The following is a 16,691-nucleotide window of genomic DNA, read 5'->3' as shown; positions in this document are numbered from 1 at the left end:
AAATAGATTTAATTGTAATTGTTCATTCTTACATTATGAAACCCAAAATGTTATGCATAAAGAATGCTCTTCTGTTTGGCTACAGGACCGCATATGAATGGGTGAACCCCGCTGCTTACGGATTAGTGGTTGTGACTTCCTCCGAGGGCAGAAACTTGCCTTACGGCCGACTTGAGGACATCCTGAGCAGAGACAGCTCCGCCCTCAATTGTCACACCAACGATGACAAAAATGCCTGGTTTGCCATCGATCTTGGTTTATGGGTCATCCCCTCTGCATACACACTTCGCCACGCTCGTGGATACGGTCGATCTGCCCTCCGGAATTGGGTATTTCAAGTGTCCAAAGATGGTCAGAACTGGATGACTCTCTACACCCATGTGGATGACAGCTCTCTCAATGAACCAGGGTACGTGTGTTATAACACTATTTGAGTGTGCTGTCATTGTGCTCTGCCTACCTTGACTTGACCATATGTCTTTTTTTGTGCACCTACTAAAATGACTTATTACTGCCTTAGGTCAACAGCCACATGGCCTCTGGATCCATCCAAAGATGAGAAGCAGGGCTGGAGACACATTCGTATTAAACAGATGGGGAAGAATGCCAGCGGACAAACACACTACCTCTCCCTGTCTGGTCTAGAGATCTATGGCACTGTTACTGGTGTCTGTGAGGACCAGCTGGGTAAGTGCCAATAATTTCTAACCGTACACTTTGTCTCATTGTAATCGAATTAAAATATTTATGCTTCAAAGAGATGTTTGTTGTAAGCATATGAGTATTTGCCATGTAACTGATCTAATTGCAGTAACCTAATGTCATGGATTTCTCTATTGGGGTCTGGCTCCCAAAGTACCACATGGCAACACTGAAGATTTAGTAATGTGTTGCTCTATTTCGGCATACACTGGGTTTGGCTTTAAAGTTATGGCGAACAGCTAAGGTAAATGTAAAAAAAGGAGGAAAAAAAATGTAGGGCAGGGACTTATCCTATCCATTTGTTTTTTTTTATTTGATGAAGATCTTAATGCGAGTTTGTGTCTTCTGTAAGAGGTTGAATTTTTCACAGTAAGACAATAAAAATTTCCATTTCATGCTGAGTCATCTCTCATCAGGATAGCATTGGATTATGTAAATTCAATTATTAACACATGAACTGGGAACGGAGTCAATAAAAGGGGCTATATAGCAAGCATGTTATTTTAATTTGTCTACACTATCACAAAAGGAAAATGACCATCTTTAATTGCACGCTATTTTAATTAGAGACTGCTTTGTCTCTGCTCATGTTTCTAATCAGTCAAGATGTGTTCTGCATTGTCAGGTAAAGCAGTGAAGGAGGCAGAGGCTAACCTGAGAAGGCAGCGCCGGCTCTTTCGCTCTCAGGTGATGAAGTACATAGTACCAGGGGCACGTGTGGTGCGCGGTATAGACTGGAAGTGGAGGGACCAGGATGGCAGTCCTGCTGGAGAGGGCACTGTGACCGGAGAGGCTCATAATGGTGAGGACCGGTGTCACTTTTGTGGCTTTTAGTGTGTGCATCCAACCGTTGATAGCTTGTATAGGACAGCACAATGTGTAATGCTTATGCCGTAGCAGAGAACAGTGTTCAAGGCGTCACTGCATCGGACCACTACATGAAAAGTTCTTTACTGGCCAATCGACAATGGAGTTCAGTGGTACTTCAATGTTTAAGGGAAACAAATTGTGAACATCAAGTGCATTTGCATGTTTTGAGAAACTTTCTGCAGCAAACCCATCACAAGTGAGGGGTGGAGATGGAGTTTCCCATTTCTGACATTCACACAGTAAAACAGAACAAAAGTTAAATCACATTGGACTTGTTTTCCCAGCATGCCTGCTTTCAGATCAGCCCTTCTTATTTTCAAGTCTCTTACAAATGCTTTGTTCAAGGTAAGCTATGACTGGGCTGATCTGAAACCAGTCTTTCTTCCTGTTTACTTCTTGATGTGGTGCTTTCCTCTTGCTTCTATTCTGCATGATTTAATAATTTAAAAAAAATCTGTTCCACACTCTGAAGTTCAATGCTAAGTGTTAGATTACTACTTTTTGCTCTCTGCAACTGTCATTCCATACTTTTTTGTTTTTATTAGTTTACTATTTTGAAGTGCAACCTTTATCCCTCCCCCCCAACTTAACAGGTAACATTTTTGATGTCCTACTCGTATTAAGCATCCACTCTGTTGCTATTGATTCTTTGGGCAGCCATGTTTCAGTGTGTAAAACAGCCTTTTTAACCTGTCTCCATCAGTCAAGCCAAGTGCATGTTGATGTCACAATTTGCAAGCTCCGAATGAACTCCATTGCAATTGTATTTGACACTGACCAAAATGATTCTTCTGTTCTTTTTCTTAAGTGGCTTTGTAGCTTGGCATTTGCAAAATTCTACTGCTTTTTTTTTTATTTGTCATTTTCTGTGCTTCATGTTTCTACCTCACTGCTTCACCTGGACCAGAGTGATTTGGGTTTCTTCTTAGATGATTGTCAGTGTTTTGAACATGAACTGGAGAGGTTTTGCAGAGATATGAAAAAAAAAAAATCAATTTGGCCTCATCCAATGATTTTGGTTTATTCTGTTATTTCTGGTCCAGTGTCGAGCAAAAGCTGTTGTCTTTGACTTGCTGCTGTCTTTCTTTGCTCTCTTGCTGGGTCTCACCCGTTCATATCCCCCCTCCCTCCCCCACTTTCCAGGCTGGATTGATGTCACCTGGGATGCCGGTGGCTCAAACTCGTATCGTATGGGTGCGGAAGGGAAGTTTGACCTCAAGCTTGCGCCAGGGTACGACCCTGAGTCAGCGCCGTCACCCAAACCTGTCTCATCCACTGTTGCAGGAACGCCGCAGTCCTGGAGCAGCCTGGTGAAAAATAACTGTCCAGACAAGGGTGGCTCATCCTCCACAGCGGGGGCCAGTTCCTCTAGCCGCAAGGGTAGTAGCAGTTCGGTGTGTAGCGTGGCCAGCAGCAGCGATATAAGCCTCAGCTCCACCCGAGTGGAGCGCAGAGTCGAGAGCCTGTTGGAGCAGGGAGTAGGCATTGTCGGAGGACCCCCGGGGGCAGAGGGCCAAGAACCGATAGTTGTGCTTTCCACAGCCGAAGCCGGCTCTGCCTCCAGCACCAGCACGCTAACTGCAGACACAGGAAATGAAAGTGGCGAACGTAAAACACCAGCTCCCGATGGCACTTCAAGACAGTCGGCCGAGTCAACAGCCATCTCTATGGGAATCGTGAGTGTGAGCTCGCCGGACGTCAGCTCTGTTTCAGAGTCATCTAGCAAGGATGCTGCATCCCAGAGGCCCTTGTGCTCCGCCACCAGTGCGCGGCTCTCCGTTAGTTCACTTTTGGCAGCTGGAGCACCCATGAGCTCCAGTGCCAGCGTCCCCAACTTGTCCTCTCGAGAGGCCAGCTTGATGGAGTCGTTTGTTCGCAGAGCGCCCAACATGTCTCGCACCAATGCCACCAACAACATGAACCTGAGCCGAAGCAGCAGCGACAACAACACTAACACGCTGGGACGCAATGTAATGAGCACTGCTAGTGAGTACCTTTTGGCTACCCATTCTTCTGACACCCAATACCAGTTTACGTCAGTGGTTCTCAACCTTTTTGACTCCATAGATCTATATTGTCCACAAGAATATTCAAAGGCCCCTAGCCTGAGTGTTGTTTTTAAGAACTGTGTTAATCTATGAGCACTCCTAGTTAATGCAAATTCAAAAGTAACTACAGTAGTCAAAATTAAAATCAAGTTTTAGAATTTCGGATGGTTTAGAGGCTGAATGATCTTCACTGTTCAAATTCTTTTTAGCTAATGAATTTACTCTACTAGTAATTTGTCATTTACTCAATAGCTTTTTTTTTTTTACATTGTTATTCAGTTTCTACCAAAATAAAATATAAGATTTTATTCATTTACAAATCACACTTTTAAAAGTATGTTACATTTATATTTTAATGTTTTTTTTTTTTTTTTTTTTGATTGTGAGAACCTTGACTCTTCTTCATAGGAAACAAACAGTTGATGAGGGGGTTATTTAAAAAAAAAAAAAGACTTTGATTAATTTTAAATAAGACAAAACAACCATTAAAATAAGCTTAAAGTACCCCTAGTGGGCCCTAGCTCCCTGGTTGAGGACCACTGGTTTAGATATCTTAAACTTATTTTTTTCTTTTTTTTTTTTTTTTTTTTTTTGAATCAGTGACTTAAGTGAAGGCTTATTAATTTGATAATGTGGGAGATGTTCTCAGAAAAATTTTAATTGGGTTAGAATTGCTCTCTGAAACATGTAAGTATAGAAGAGAAATCGTAGTATTGCCTGTCAGTTGCAACCATTTCTTTGCTATGCCTTAGACTGGATTTGCATTAAAATATAATAAAATTTAATTTACAACCTTGTCTTGGCTTTTCAGGATATTTTATAAAAAAAAAATTTTTTTGTTATGGTTTATGTATCTGCAACCATTTTGTTGTAGGAGTATTGAGTTGCATCCTGCTCCGGATTATTTAACCGTTTTGTGAATATTAACATGACTCAAATCTTTTGCCATGATTTGCATATTGCAGCCATTTGATGCATGTTTAGTTTGTAGAGCGAGCTTTCAGTTTTTAGTTACTTGCTTATTTTGTTCTTTTTGGAGACTAATCGCAGTTTTTGGGTTTTGTTTGCAGCTTCTCCTCTCATGGGTGCGCAGAGCTTTCCTAACCTTACAACCACTGGTACCACCTCAACTGTTACAATGTCCACGTCCATAGTAACCAGCAGCAATAATGTAGCCACGGCAACTACAGGTTTGTCCGTTGGCCAGTTGCTCAGTAACACGCTGACGACCAGCCTGACCTCTACATCTAGTGAAAGTGACACAGGTCAGGAGGCTGAGTTTTCCCTCTATGGTAGGCCATGTTACGTTTTATTATACATTCTTTTCCCTCATCCTCTCTTGTTCTAGTACATGCCCTGTTGTCAGCTTATTTATTTATTTTTTTTTTGGCAAATTAATCTCTAATACGATGCTTTTGCCTATTACTAAACTAATTTGCAGTCTTATTCTCTGAATTTATCTCCTTGATTTATGTTTTGCAGTATGAAAGCTGACTGTTTTCATTGATTTTTCTGTCACTCAGACTTCTTGGACAGCTGTCGGGCCAATACATTGCTTGCTGAGTTGGATGACGAGGAGGACTTGCCAGAGCCAGATGACGATGATGATGAGAATGAGGATGACAATCAGGAGGAACAGGATTATGAGGAAGTTCTGGTACGGTCCAGGGTCAACCTTGGTTACCACGTTCATATTCATAGGGTAAAACCTGTTGTAGTTTCAATAATAGTACAGTGGAAATCCTTTATTTTTGGTTTTCTTCGTATTCTCCTTTTTGGGTTACTTGAAAATTGGTGTTTTTTTGTTTGTTAGTTTTTTTTTTAATCTGGTGAATAGTGGTGTATTTATTGGTTAGGAATGTGTTTGGGGTTTTTCTTTTTTCTTTGTTTCGTTTACCAGCATGGTTCCTCTGTGTAGCATGTCTTTGGTTAGGTGAAATATGTGTTTCACATTTACAAGCAGTTGAGCGTTATGTGTAAGAGAGCTTTACGTTGCTTTTTCAATGGTGGCCTGAAAGGAGGAAGAGGAGTATGAAACCAAAGGGGGTCGGCGCAGGACGTGGGACGACGACTTCGTGCTGAAAAGGCAGTTTTCTGCTTTAGTACCTGCATTTGATCCAAGACCAGGCCGGACTAACGTCCAGCAAACTACAGACCTGGAAATCCCTCCACCAGGTACTGTTGGTGCTGTAGAAAGAGGATACGTTCTTCTCACTCTGTTGGCTGCAGTGCTATTGCAGTATTATTTTCAAAGTATTATAGTATATGTAAAAAAAATTTATATAATTTTAATTTTCAATTTAGTAACTTTTTTTTTAATTTAGTAATTTTTCCATTTATATTTTATTTCAGTTTTGTTTATATTAGTCAAAACTATTTTTAATAACAATAAACAATAACACTGGTTGGCTGCTGAGTCAGACACAGCAATCCATTGTGATTCATGTTAAATACAGGTACACCTCGCTCAGAGGTGCAGGAGGAGGTGGAGTGCACGCCTTCACCCCGTCTGGCTCTCATCCTGAAAGTAGCAGGTCTTGGGACAACTCGAGAAGTAGAACTACCTCTCAACAACTACAAGTCCACCATTTTCTATTATGTCCAAAAGCTTCTCCAGCTCTCATGCAATGGTGCTATTAAACCCGACAAGCTTAGACGCATCTGGGAACCTACGTATACGTGAGTCTATCATTTCACAGTTGTTTCTGTATCAAAATAATTCCCTTTTTGTCATGCTTTCTCCTAGAAATCTGTTAATAAACGTTCTTTTTGTTTTTGGTAGGATAATGTACAGGGAGTTGAAGGACTCTGACAAAGAAAGAGAGAGTGGAAAGATGGTAATGACATGTTTTTAACGTCTCTGCTCCACACTATCTCTCTACCTATCTTCCTTTCATTCGCTGTCTTCGGCTCATTAAAATCTTGGCTGTGATTTTTCTGTGGCTGTCCCCAATGTGTAAATGCTCCTTCTCAGTAAACTGTCTGTCAGCCGTCACTAACCTTAAAGCCAGCAGACTCTGAAATGACTCCCAGTGGTATCTATTGTTAAATGCACGGGCCTCTCTAGTGGTTAAACCTACTGTAATGCATGTGTATTGCGTGAGACTTTACAATCAGGAAAGACCAACATTTGGTTCTTCCTGTTGTAGGGTTGCTGGTCTGTAGAGCATGTGGAACAGTACCTTGGCACAGATGAATTACCAAAGAATGACTTGATAACCTACATGCAGAAGAATGCAGACTCAACTTTCCTGCGCCACTGGAAATTAACCGGCTCTAATAAAAGTATTAGGAAAAACAGAAATTGTTCGCAGCTCATAGCTGCATACAAGGTATAGAATGCCATCGGATGTGCATATATATCTATACATACCATCTTTATTTTCCCTTCTCTGTTTTTCAAGTATTTTTCTATTTCTTGCTTGACTGTCACTTGTGTAGCCAACTGTTAGACAGTTTTTGCTGTCCTTATGTAAATTTTAATGCCTACATGGGTGTAAATGTTGTACCATGAAAATTTTTAGGTGTCATTGTGGACTTTGGTCTCTATTTGTTTTGATTTTTAAGTTTTTGTTGTCGTCTTTGGCCATAAACTTTATCATTTTGAAGGAATGCAGTAATTGCATTGTTATAGGTCTGTTGTGATTGTTATAAAAGGGTTGGGAGGAAAAATTACGAGTAGTTTGTGTTAACAGTACGTATATGGTTTTGCAGGACTTCTGTGAGCGTGGCTGCAGATCTTCAGGCCTGAGTTCAGGGACGTTGTCTGCTACGCAGAGCTGTGACATCCTGATTGCTGCACGCGAGCAGGCTCAGGCCAAGGCGGGCTCAGGACAGAGTGCCTGCAGCGTAGAGGACGTACTACAGCTCTTGCGCATCCTCTTTACCATCGGAGGAGAACCTTCATCCGGCCGCACACTACAGGAAGGTAAGGAGTTCATCTTCACTGCGTTGTCTTTAATGAGTTTTTTTTTTGTTTATTACTATGCATTTTAATTTCTTTGTGTAGATGTGGAAGAACTGCAGTTCAATGCATCACCTGAGGAATTCACCAGCAAAAAAATTACAACCAAAATCCTGCAGCAAATTGAGGTAATATGATGTGTTAATTGTGCATGTTATATACATTGTAGAGTCGGGAAGATTTTTGTTGTTTGTTTGAAAGAAATTAATACTTTTATTCAGCAAGAATTCTTTAAATTGATCAAAAGTGACAGTAAAGATTTCTGTATTTTTTGTTTTGATTTGTAGGAGCCACTGGCCCTGGCTAGCGGGGCTCTCCCAGACTGGTGTGAACAGTTAACCAGCAAGTGTCCTTTCCTCATACCATTTGAAACACGGCAGCTTTATTTTACCTGCACTGCATTTGGAGCCTCCAGGTCTGTGATTGCAGTATTGAAATAAATTTTTACTTCATACAATATTCTACAATAATAAATCTGTGAAACTGTAGTTTGAGAACTTGCATCTCTCTCTAGGGCTATTGTCTGGCTCCAGAATCGAAGAGAAGCCACTATGGAACGTTCCCGGCCATCCACAACGGTTCGCCGTGATGATCCCGCCGAGTTCCGTGTAGGTCGGCTCAAGCACGAGCGTGTCAAGGTGCCTCGCGGCGAGACTATGATGGAGTGGGCTGAGAGTGTGATGCAGATACATGCTGACAGAAAGTCTGTACTGGAGGTAAACGCCAAAACAATGTTTGCAAAAAATTGTGAGGTCTAAAAGTCTGAGACCGCTAGTGAAAGTTTTTTCTTTCTACTACAAATTATGTTGTCTATATAACATTTTGAAAGTTGAATTTGAAAAATGGTACACATGGTATTAAGATGCATTTTCAACTATACGTCGCCAGCAAATCCTTTATATTTTACCAGTATTCAGAACAGAACAAGATAAAAATCAGGAACAAGTAGCTGTAGTACAAAATAGGAATGTCAACAATTAATCTACGATCAATTAATAGTTGATAAGAGATGTAATGGATTAAAGCTATCGATGGTCGATTTAAGCAATTTTGTTTGAGGATGTGTGCGGCTCGTGCACAGAACACGTGGAAGCGGCTGTGAGTGACAGTGACGGGGCTGAATCTTTTGCAGAAATTTACAAATGTACAAATTACACTTTTAATATGATCCCAACTTTAAAAGTACATTAAAATATAATCAATACAAAGTCCTTCAACAATGAAAGCAATAGAAATTTAGTTACTAAGTCATGCTCAATTATAATTTACACAGATAATCATTTCATATCGGCTCTGCGCTTTGACAGGGCTGCGGGACACGAGCAGGACATATAATTCATTCCTACAACTTGTTAATTTGTTGCTACGACTTATTAATTGGCTACGGTCCACGTTTCATTCATTTGATGGATGATGGAACAAATGAATAAGTCGTAGGAATGAATTCTCTATTCATGGCTACAAAATCTTTTATTTCCCACCCGCGTGTTTACCACAGTAAGAGATGTGAAAACAGGGATTAAAAGTTAATGACCAGAAAATAAACCTGCGAAACTAGTGGGTGAGACGGTGAGGATTTGGGAAAAGAAACTATAAATTTTAAGTTCTTGGAAATTTCGTGACCAACCGGCAAAACAAAACACAAAGCGCGTTTGGCTTAAATGTATGGGCTCGAACAGCATGAATGCAAAAGCATGGTCGCGATGTAACATTCGCTTGTTAACACATTGTTTCTCTTTTATAAAAAAAAAGCTTTGTACCTCACTTCTTAAAATGTTTCATATGAGCAGCAGTGTGTTTTGCCGTAGCACCACTGGTGGAAGCAGTTCACTGACCGCGCGGCACAGCCCCATGCTCCGTGTTTGCGTTTGGGATCATTTATTTAAAATGCCGACAATGTCAATTGCAAACATCGCAATTGTGTTTTAAAATACAACAACGAAGCACCATGAAACCATTTAAAAAAAGATGCATTCAGCGGTCTTCGTGACAGGATATTAAATGGCAAAGAAAGTAAAATTATCCCAAACGTAACTACGGTGCACTCTCTTGATTTTATCAAATGATCATATTCACATCTCTTCATTTTACAATCCTGATACTAGCATTTAATTTAGACTTATTTGAACATCCTTTAATGCCGGTGACTATATGCCACTACAATAGATGGATTTTGCAGTATTAAGGATAACGATTTAATCCATTTAATGACATTCCTTGTACAAAATTATATGTATAATTATAAAATAAAACCCAAATTGTAATGCTGTTTGTTATAAACAACATAGGCCTATAAACAGAGCAATGCTATAAATTGTGTGGCTTTGGCCAAGAGGCCTTGGTGTGATCACGGTTATAGTCCTCATCACATTGGGGAAAAAAATAAAATTTGAAACTGTAAAGGATTTACTTTTATGTATACTCACAATTAGGGCTGCCCCCTAATAGCCGACTAACCATTAGTCGACCAGAAGAGAATTAGTTGATCAATTTCATCAGTCACTTAATCGCAGAAAAAAAAATCCACAGGAAATGGTCACGTAGTCTGTGACAGACAGTTCATTCACACCGGTGCGATTACTTGCGTTTAACTTAAAATACTACATTTTTGCTCATACAAGATAAGAGTTATACATCTTTCGAATCTGTGAACGGTTTACTTTTATTTGTATGCACTCAAAACGTTGTGCTTTGTAAAATAATGAAAGGGAAGAGGGTGTGCTTTCTGCCATCTAGGTCTCTGTGAACTTAAAAAAAAAAAAAAAAAAGAACTGTCAAAAAATAAAAAAACTGTTTGCTTCACAGACATGAAAAATATATCTATAGAAAATGTCTACTTTTTAAATGAACCAATTCAAATGGAAAACAAATATTTTTTTAGATTAGGTAATTCATGTGAAATGTGCACGTCCACTGTGGAGATGACAAGTCAGTTGTCGACTTCATCACTGCTGCCAAACATACAGAAAACGCTTATGAATTATTATAATGTAAAGGCAGACTTCTTGCTCTTTTTGTTTTTTTTCCTGAAGCATTCGTAATTATTACTTCTCCAGTGCAATGTGGCAAGCTTTATGTGTGCGCTTGAGCACTGGTAGGTAGGGGTGTAACGGTTCACAAAATTTACGGTTCGGTTCAATACGACACAGTGGTGTCACAGTTCGGTACGTTTTTGATACGGGGGGCGGGGCAGTTGGTTACATCGCAATGTTGGAAATATTTCTGTTTTAAACCATGAAGATAAGCCAATGGATACCACACAAGCATGCGTTTGCACACGTGCGCAATATTTATGCCAGTGAACATTTAATCTCAGTCAATTCACTAGGCAGAAAGTGAAAGTAAAAATGAGTAATGACGGAGCTTTCGGCATCTGACGCCGCTTATTCTCTGAGACGACGAGAAACGAATCTACTTCAACATATGCTGATAATGATATAGGCCATAGCGGTTTTCATTTATTCCCTTTATTTCTCATAGTGGAAAAAAAAAAGAATGAGAAGAAACATTGTGTTAAACGGGTTGTTTTTGAAAGTCGGTGCTTGATATAAAAGCTTTTTATTTCATTGCATTTTACTGATGACTGCAGTGTTAATATTTTAATTATAGGACTATAATTTATTGTATAGCCTAATAGACCTGTTTTGAAAGACTTTTTTTTTTAAACATTTTAATTGAGGAGTAAATGGCCTAATCTTATCCTCGCAGCATGTCAGTTATGTGGTAATTATTGTGGGGCAAATTAATTGTAATTTTAATTTAATAATAAAAGTAACTTCATAATAATAATAATAATAATAATAATAATAATAATAGGTCTAATAAAAATAAGAATGTAACAGGTCTACATTAATTGGAAATGCCAAATACTCTTAATATTGCCAATAATTGATGTTTTTGACAGTATCTCTGGCTATCATGACACAAGATCATCGTCTTTCGACACACCCCAGCAAGGGGAGGTTATCACTGGGCAGACAGCAAGTTGCCTGTTACGTCGTTTGGCCTGCCTTGAGCGCAGTGGCACTGAGAACATTATATTGCACACACTTTAAGCTCTTTTATTTTCCAAACGTAATGGGATTAGTCCAACGAATCGTTTGGATTGCGTACTGAACAGAAAACTTTGTACCGAACGGTTCGATATGAATACGCGTATCGTTACACCCCTACTGATAGGCTATAGGCAATTAAAGGCTCATTATTATGAATTGCATGGTTTATTAATATAAATGTGCGATTAGTTGAACGATCGCTTCAAATGAATGTCTACTAGTCGACCACAAAAATCTTTGGGCGAGTGCAGCCCTACTCACAAGAACAACAAAACAGCTTTTGTCAAATAAAGAAAACAAACTGGATGCACTTTCAGCCATCTCGGTTTCCTTACATTTGTGGTGCAGCTGTAAAAGAGAAACCAGTTTTGTTCTGATTTTGTATGTATTTTTTTCAATAATTATATTTATTGAAATGATTTTATGTAAGCTTGGTGGGGCAGGTTGAGAAACACTGCTCTACAGAAACTATTTCAAACTGTTTGATGAAGACTGATAATGATCATTGTTTTGCACAGGTGGAGTTCCAGGGGGAGGAGGGCACTGGTCTTGGACCCACCCTGGAGTTCTATGCTCTTGTGGCTGCAGAGTTCCAGAGGACTTCTCTTGGTTTCTGGCTCTGTGACGACGACTTCCCAGATGATGAGTCACGTCAAGTGAGTATTAGGCTGTTTTACCTTAAGGCACTAGCCCAGATATGAAGGATTTGGCTGATTAATGAACTTATTTATTGCTCATCAGGTGGATCTGGGCGGTGGCTTGAAACCACCAGGCTATTATGTGCAACGTTCCTGCGGCCTTTTCCCTGCTCCCTTCCCTCAGGACAGTGATGAACTGGAGCGTATCACCAAGCTTTTCCTGTTTCTTGGCATCTTTCTGGCCAAGTGCATCCAGGACAACCGACTTGTGGATCTGCCCATATCCCAGCCTTTCTTCAAACTGCTCTGTATGGGCGATATCAAAAGCAGCATGAGTAAGCTACTTTATCAAACTCGTGTCGAGTCGGACTGCCACTTCTCTGAAATCCAGTCTGAAGCCTCCACCGAGGAGGGTCAGGACACTTACTCGGTGGGTAGCTTTGATGAAGACTCCAAGTCTGAGTTCATCCTTGACCCACCTAAGCCCAAGCCACCAGCTTGGTATCACGGAATCTTGACCTGGGAGGACTTTGAACTGGTGAATCCTCACAGAGCACAGTTCCTGAAAGAACTGAAGGCACTGTCTGTGAAGCGCAGACAGATCCTGGGCAATAAGAGTCTGTCAGAGGATGAGAAGAACACACGCCTTCAGGACCTCATGCTGAAGAACCCTATGGGCTCTGGCCCACCACTTAGTGTAGAAGATTTAGGGTGAGAGATAAATATTACTTGGTATATTAATCAATGAAAATTAGGCAACATTTATTTTACAGTCTTGTTATGTGTCATATCCACCTTATTTTTCAGCGTGGAAGTAAAGCTGTTTTCTGTGAATGTGCGAGACTTCCAGTTCATTAGCCGCTATAAGGAAATAGTGAGAAAAATAGTGAATAAGTGCAGTGAATGGGAGAACTGTTTGCACTACAAACCACTGTTCATAATTAAGATAATAGATTAAAATAAGACACCAAATTGCAATATCAAGCAGCAAAACAAGCCGTTTTTGTGCAGCTAAAAATAGCTGGAAGCGGATGACACCAGTAGCCTCGCACATAAAATTTACAAATGGCCACGCCTGCTCTTACGGGAAAAATTGGGTGGATATACTTACTAGATTAATAACAGGTAACTATCCATAATTACAAGCAACTAATATAAACCAAACCCAACATTTTAGTAAATGCATGTTAATTAATTTCAAGGTTAAAAGGTTATTATAAGCCCAGAGGGCAATTTTTGGTGCAGCATCAAGTTTGTTGACACATCATACAAAAAACACAAAACAAACAGCGCAAACAACATTCTGACATCCTACAAATTTAAAAGCCTTTAAATTTGTAGGATGTCATTAAGTATGGAGTAATATTTTTAAATATTACTCCATACTTAATTGTATAATTAGATTAGTTTGGGAGATGTTTCATGGATGTTAATTCCTTGCTTTTTGGAGGGTATTTATAGACGTTACTCATCTAATGTTTTTTTTTTTATTAGATTAAATTTCCAGTTCTGTCCATCATCCAAAGTACATGGTTTCTCATCAGTAGACTTGAAGCCCAATGGAGAGGATGAGGTAGGTCACATGTTGTCCAGACACACAATCTAGTATGGTGTATTTGTAGTCATGCTGATGCATTGTTTGTCTGTGTAGATTCATCACTAATGCATTGTTTGTACCTATATTTGCATAGCAGTGCTTATCACCCTAAGTACCACTACTTCCTGATAAAATGAAAACCTGATAAAAATCATCTTGATAATTATACTACCATCAAAAGTTTTCGGTCAGTAAGGTTTTTTGTTGTTATAGTCCGAAAAGAAAATTCAACATTGACTGTTTTCTTGAATCAAATCAATTCAAGTTTATTTGTATAGTTTATTTTCAAGTATATTTACGATACAAATCGTTGCAAAGCAGCTTTACAGGAAATTAAGTTTCCACAATATATTTATATATTGTAGAAACTTAATATATTTAACTAATGGCAAAATTAGTTAATTCTGTATGTTGTCTGAGGGTTGGCATCCTCTGAGGGGTTCAGCAATAAGAATGATTTCTGAAGGATCATGTGGCACTAAAGCTTTACAAACACGGGATTAAATTACGTTTTAAAATGTATTGAAATAGAAAGTTGTTTGAAATTGTAATTTCACAATATTACTTTTTAGTGCAATTTTGTTCAAATAAATGCAGCCTTCTGAGAAGAGGTTTATTAAAAAGAAAAAAAAAACCTGACCCCATACTTTTGAATGGTGGTGTAAATGTTTTTGACGCGAATAAATGCTAATAATTCTGCGGTCCTCTCATCAGATGGTCACCATGGAAAATGCAGAGGAGTACGTAGAGCTCATGTTTGACTTCTGCATGCACACAGGAATCCAGAAGCAAATGGAAGCCTTTAGAGGTACGACAGAATCGGCAGGCCTCAAATACTCTCATGCCTTGTACTTTCAATATGTTCGGGATACACATGTAACTTGGCTATTCAGGAGATATACATTTCAAATATCAGTTGATTTATAAATGACATTCGTCACAACATTATTAGTTTCAAGTACGTTGTATATTTGATCTTTTGTTCTAATGGCAGTCTGTATGTGTTTTGCTGCAGAGGGCTTTAACAAGGTGTTTCCTATGGAGAAGCTCAGCTCATTTAGTCATAAAGAGGTGCAGATGATCTTGTGTGGCAACCAGTCTCCATCCTGGACCGCTGAAGACATTGTTAACTACACAGAACCTAAACTTGGTTACACACGGGACAGGTAGACACTACAATTATTTCATTATTTTATGATGGCGTACTCTAGGGTAGGTCTGTGATTTTTGTTTTTTTTAAATGTGCAATATTGTTTAGCTGTTGCAGTGTTGTTGTAGTAGTCATGTATGAATGCATATAATAGCTGAACATTATGGTACATGTAAACCTCTTGGTTTAAAGGTTTCATGTTCAGCTTTCTAAAATAATGTAAAATGTATTAAACAACTTACTTGGCGACTTTTCAGACAGTGTGTATCACGTTGATGATTTAATTGTATTGCAGTCCTGGTTTCTTGCGCTTTGTGCGAGTGCTGTGTGGAATGTCATCGGATGAGAGGAAAGCCTTCCTCCAATTCACCACAGGCTGCTCGACCCTGCCCCCTGGTGGACTGGCCAACCTCCATCCACGTCTCACAGTAGTGCGGAAGGTACGCAAGCATACTAAAATCCATGACGTTAAAACCCAGCTATTAAGATCATTTTAAGACGAACTATCACCTTCTCTCTTCATACCTGCTGTTGTCTTTTCTCCTCTAGGTTGATGCAACAGATGCCAGCTACCCTTCAGTTAACACGTGTGTGCACTACTTGAAGTTGCCGGAATATTCCTCCGAAGAGATCATGAGAGAGCGCCTCCTCGCTGCCACTATGGAGAAGGGCTTCCACCTCAACTGAGCATGCTCTCCCCTATATCATTGACCAACTCCCGTACTGGTGAAGCCTGTTGTTTTGTTGCAGAAAATAAAGCTCTGCTCTGATGAAAATCCTTTCTCCCCAAGCACCTCACATGTACCCAGATAAACAGGAAAAACAGTCCCGTCGCAGCTCCACTAGCTCCTGAATCTGATTAGGGTCTTCTCCTCCACTGACTGCTTCACAAGGCCTTTCCCAGGTCACTCTACTGCTTTTAAGGGCTTGAGCCGCTGGCAGCCAGGGTAGTCTCTCCTCACCTACTGTGTTTACTGTCATTACTCCAGGTCAAGTGTAAATTTTGGCATAGATCATCTTTTTCAGACCCAGATATCACCATCTGCAGCATCAGACCCTGGACATGAGCACACCTGCTTCTGTAGAGCTAACTATCGAGTGTTTGGGCATTTCCTTAACAGGTTTTAAGTTTTACTAGTGCCTGCATTGTTGAAATATTAGGATTTGTTTTCTTTCATTTGTTTTACTTAATCTGTCTGCATACAATCATGCACATGCTTTTCTTTTTCTTTTTTCTTTTTTGCTTCCGTTACTGTGTGAGTATGTTTTCAACTGTTCATTGCCCTGCTAAAGGATCAAAGTACCTGAGTGCATTTGTGTAATTTTACAATAAAGCTATAGATACAGAAACACTGGTTCTGTGTGCAAGGCACATTTAAAAAAGACAAAGCAAAAAGCAAGCTGTGCTTTCCCTTGTATTTTCTTTGTATATTATAAACATTTATTTAACTCAAGTTGCAGTTTGAAGTAAACAAATATTTTCAAATGTGTATGCTCCAAAAATAATCATTAAAATGTTTGCAAAGTATCAACACTGTCTTGTTTGCTTTTTCCTGCTGATGATGAACTGACACACATTTCTGTTCCTGAATGTGATTCGCATTTCGTTGTATTTAGTTCTGGGGATTTTCTGGTAGTTCTGTATTTAGGAGGAACTTTGACAATGC

At 39.5% G+C, this 16,691-nt stretch overlaps 1 protein-coding gene across 14 annotated transcripts in view; it reads left to right on the top strand.

The window, feature by feature from the left end:
- The window catches only part of hectd1 (HECT domain containing 1), a 32,717-nt gene extending 16,162 nt beyond the window's left edge, over nt 1-16,555 (top strand). For 3 of the 14 annotated variants that reach the window (XM_079385791.1, XM_079385792.1, XM_079385785.1), the window contains 21 exons: nt 86-409; nt 521-687; nt 1,328-1,504; nt 2,716-3,558; nt 4,691-4,912; nt 5,144-5,322; nt 5,639-5,795; nt 6,077-6,299; nt 6,403-6,457; nt 6,770-6,952; nt 7,335-7,548; nt 7,630-7,712; nt 7,872-7,999; nt 8,099-8,300; nt 12,158-12,295; nt 12,381-12,988; nt 13,772-13,850; nt 14,589-14,682; nt 14,890-15,040; nt 15,320-15,464; nt 15,574-16,554. In XM_079385791.1, the coding sequence (XP_079241917.1) occupies nt 86-409; nt 521-687; nt 1,328-1,504; nt 2,716-3,558; nt 4,691-4,912; nt 5,144-5,322; nt 5,639-5,795; nt 6,077-6,299; nt 6,403-6,457; nt 6,770-6,952; nt 7,335-7,548; nt 7,630-7,712; nt 7,872-7,999; nt 8,099-8,300; nt 12,158-12,295; nt 12,381-12,988; nt 13,772-13,850; nt 14,589-14,682; nt 14,890-15,040; nt 15,320-15,464; nt 15,574-15,711 (4,510 nt within the window). In that variant the 3' untranslated portion in view covers nt 15,712-16,554. Of the gene's footprint in view, nt 1-85; nt 410-520; nt 688-1,327; nt 1,505-2,715; nt 3,559-4,690; nt 4,913-5,143; nt 5,323-5,638; nt 5,796-6,076; nt 6,300-6,402; nt 6,458-6,769; nt 6,953-7,334; nt 7,549-7,629; nt 7,713-7,871; nt 8,000-8,098; nt 8,301-12,157; nt 12,296-12,380; nt 12,989-13,771; nt 13,851-14,588; nt 14,683-14,889; nt 15,041-15,319; nt 15,465-15,573 lie in introns of all 14 variants that reach the window. The other 11 variants (XM_079385796.1, XM_079385793.1, XM_079385794.1 and 8 more) reach the window with 11 other exon arrangements.
- The last annotated feature ends 136 nt before the right edge of the window (nt 16,556-16,691 follow it).

Source organism: Barbus barbus, assembly GCF_936440315.1.
Source record: "Barbus barbus genome assembly, chromosome: 30".
NCBI classification, from domain to species: domain Eukaryota; kingdom Metazoa; phylum Chordata; class Actinopteri; order Cypriniformes; family Cyprinidae; genus Barbus; species Barbus barbus.
Note: the sequence above shows the minus strand (reverse complement) of the source record. Positions and strands in the feature narration are given on the sequence as shown.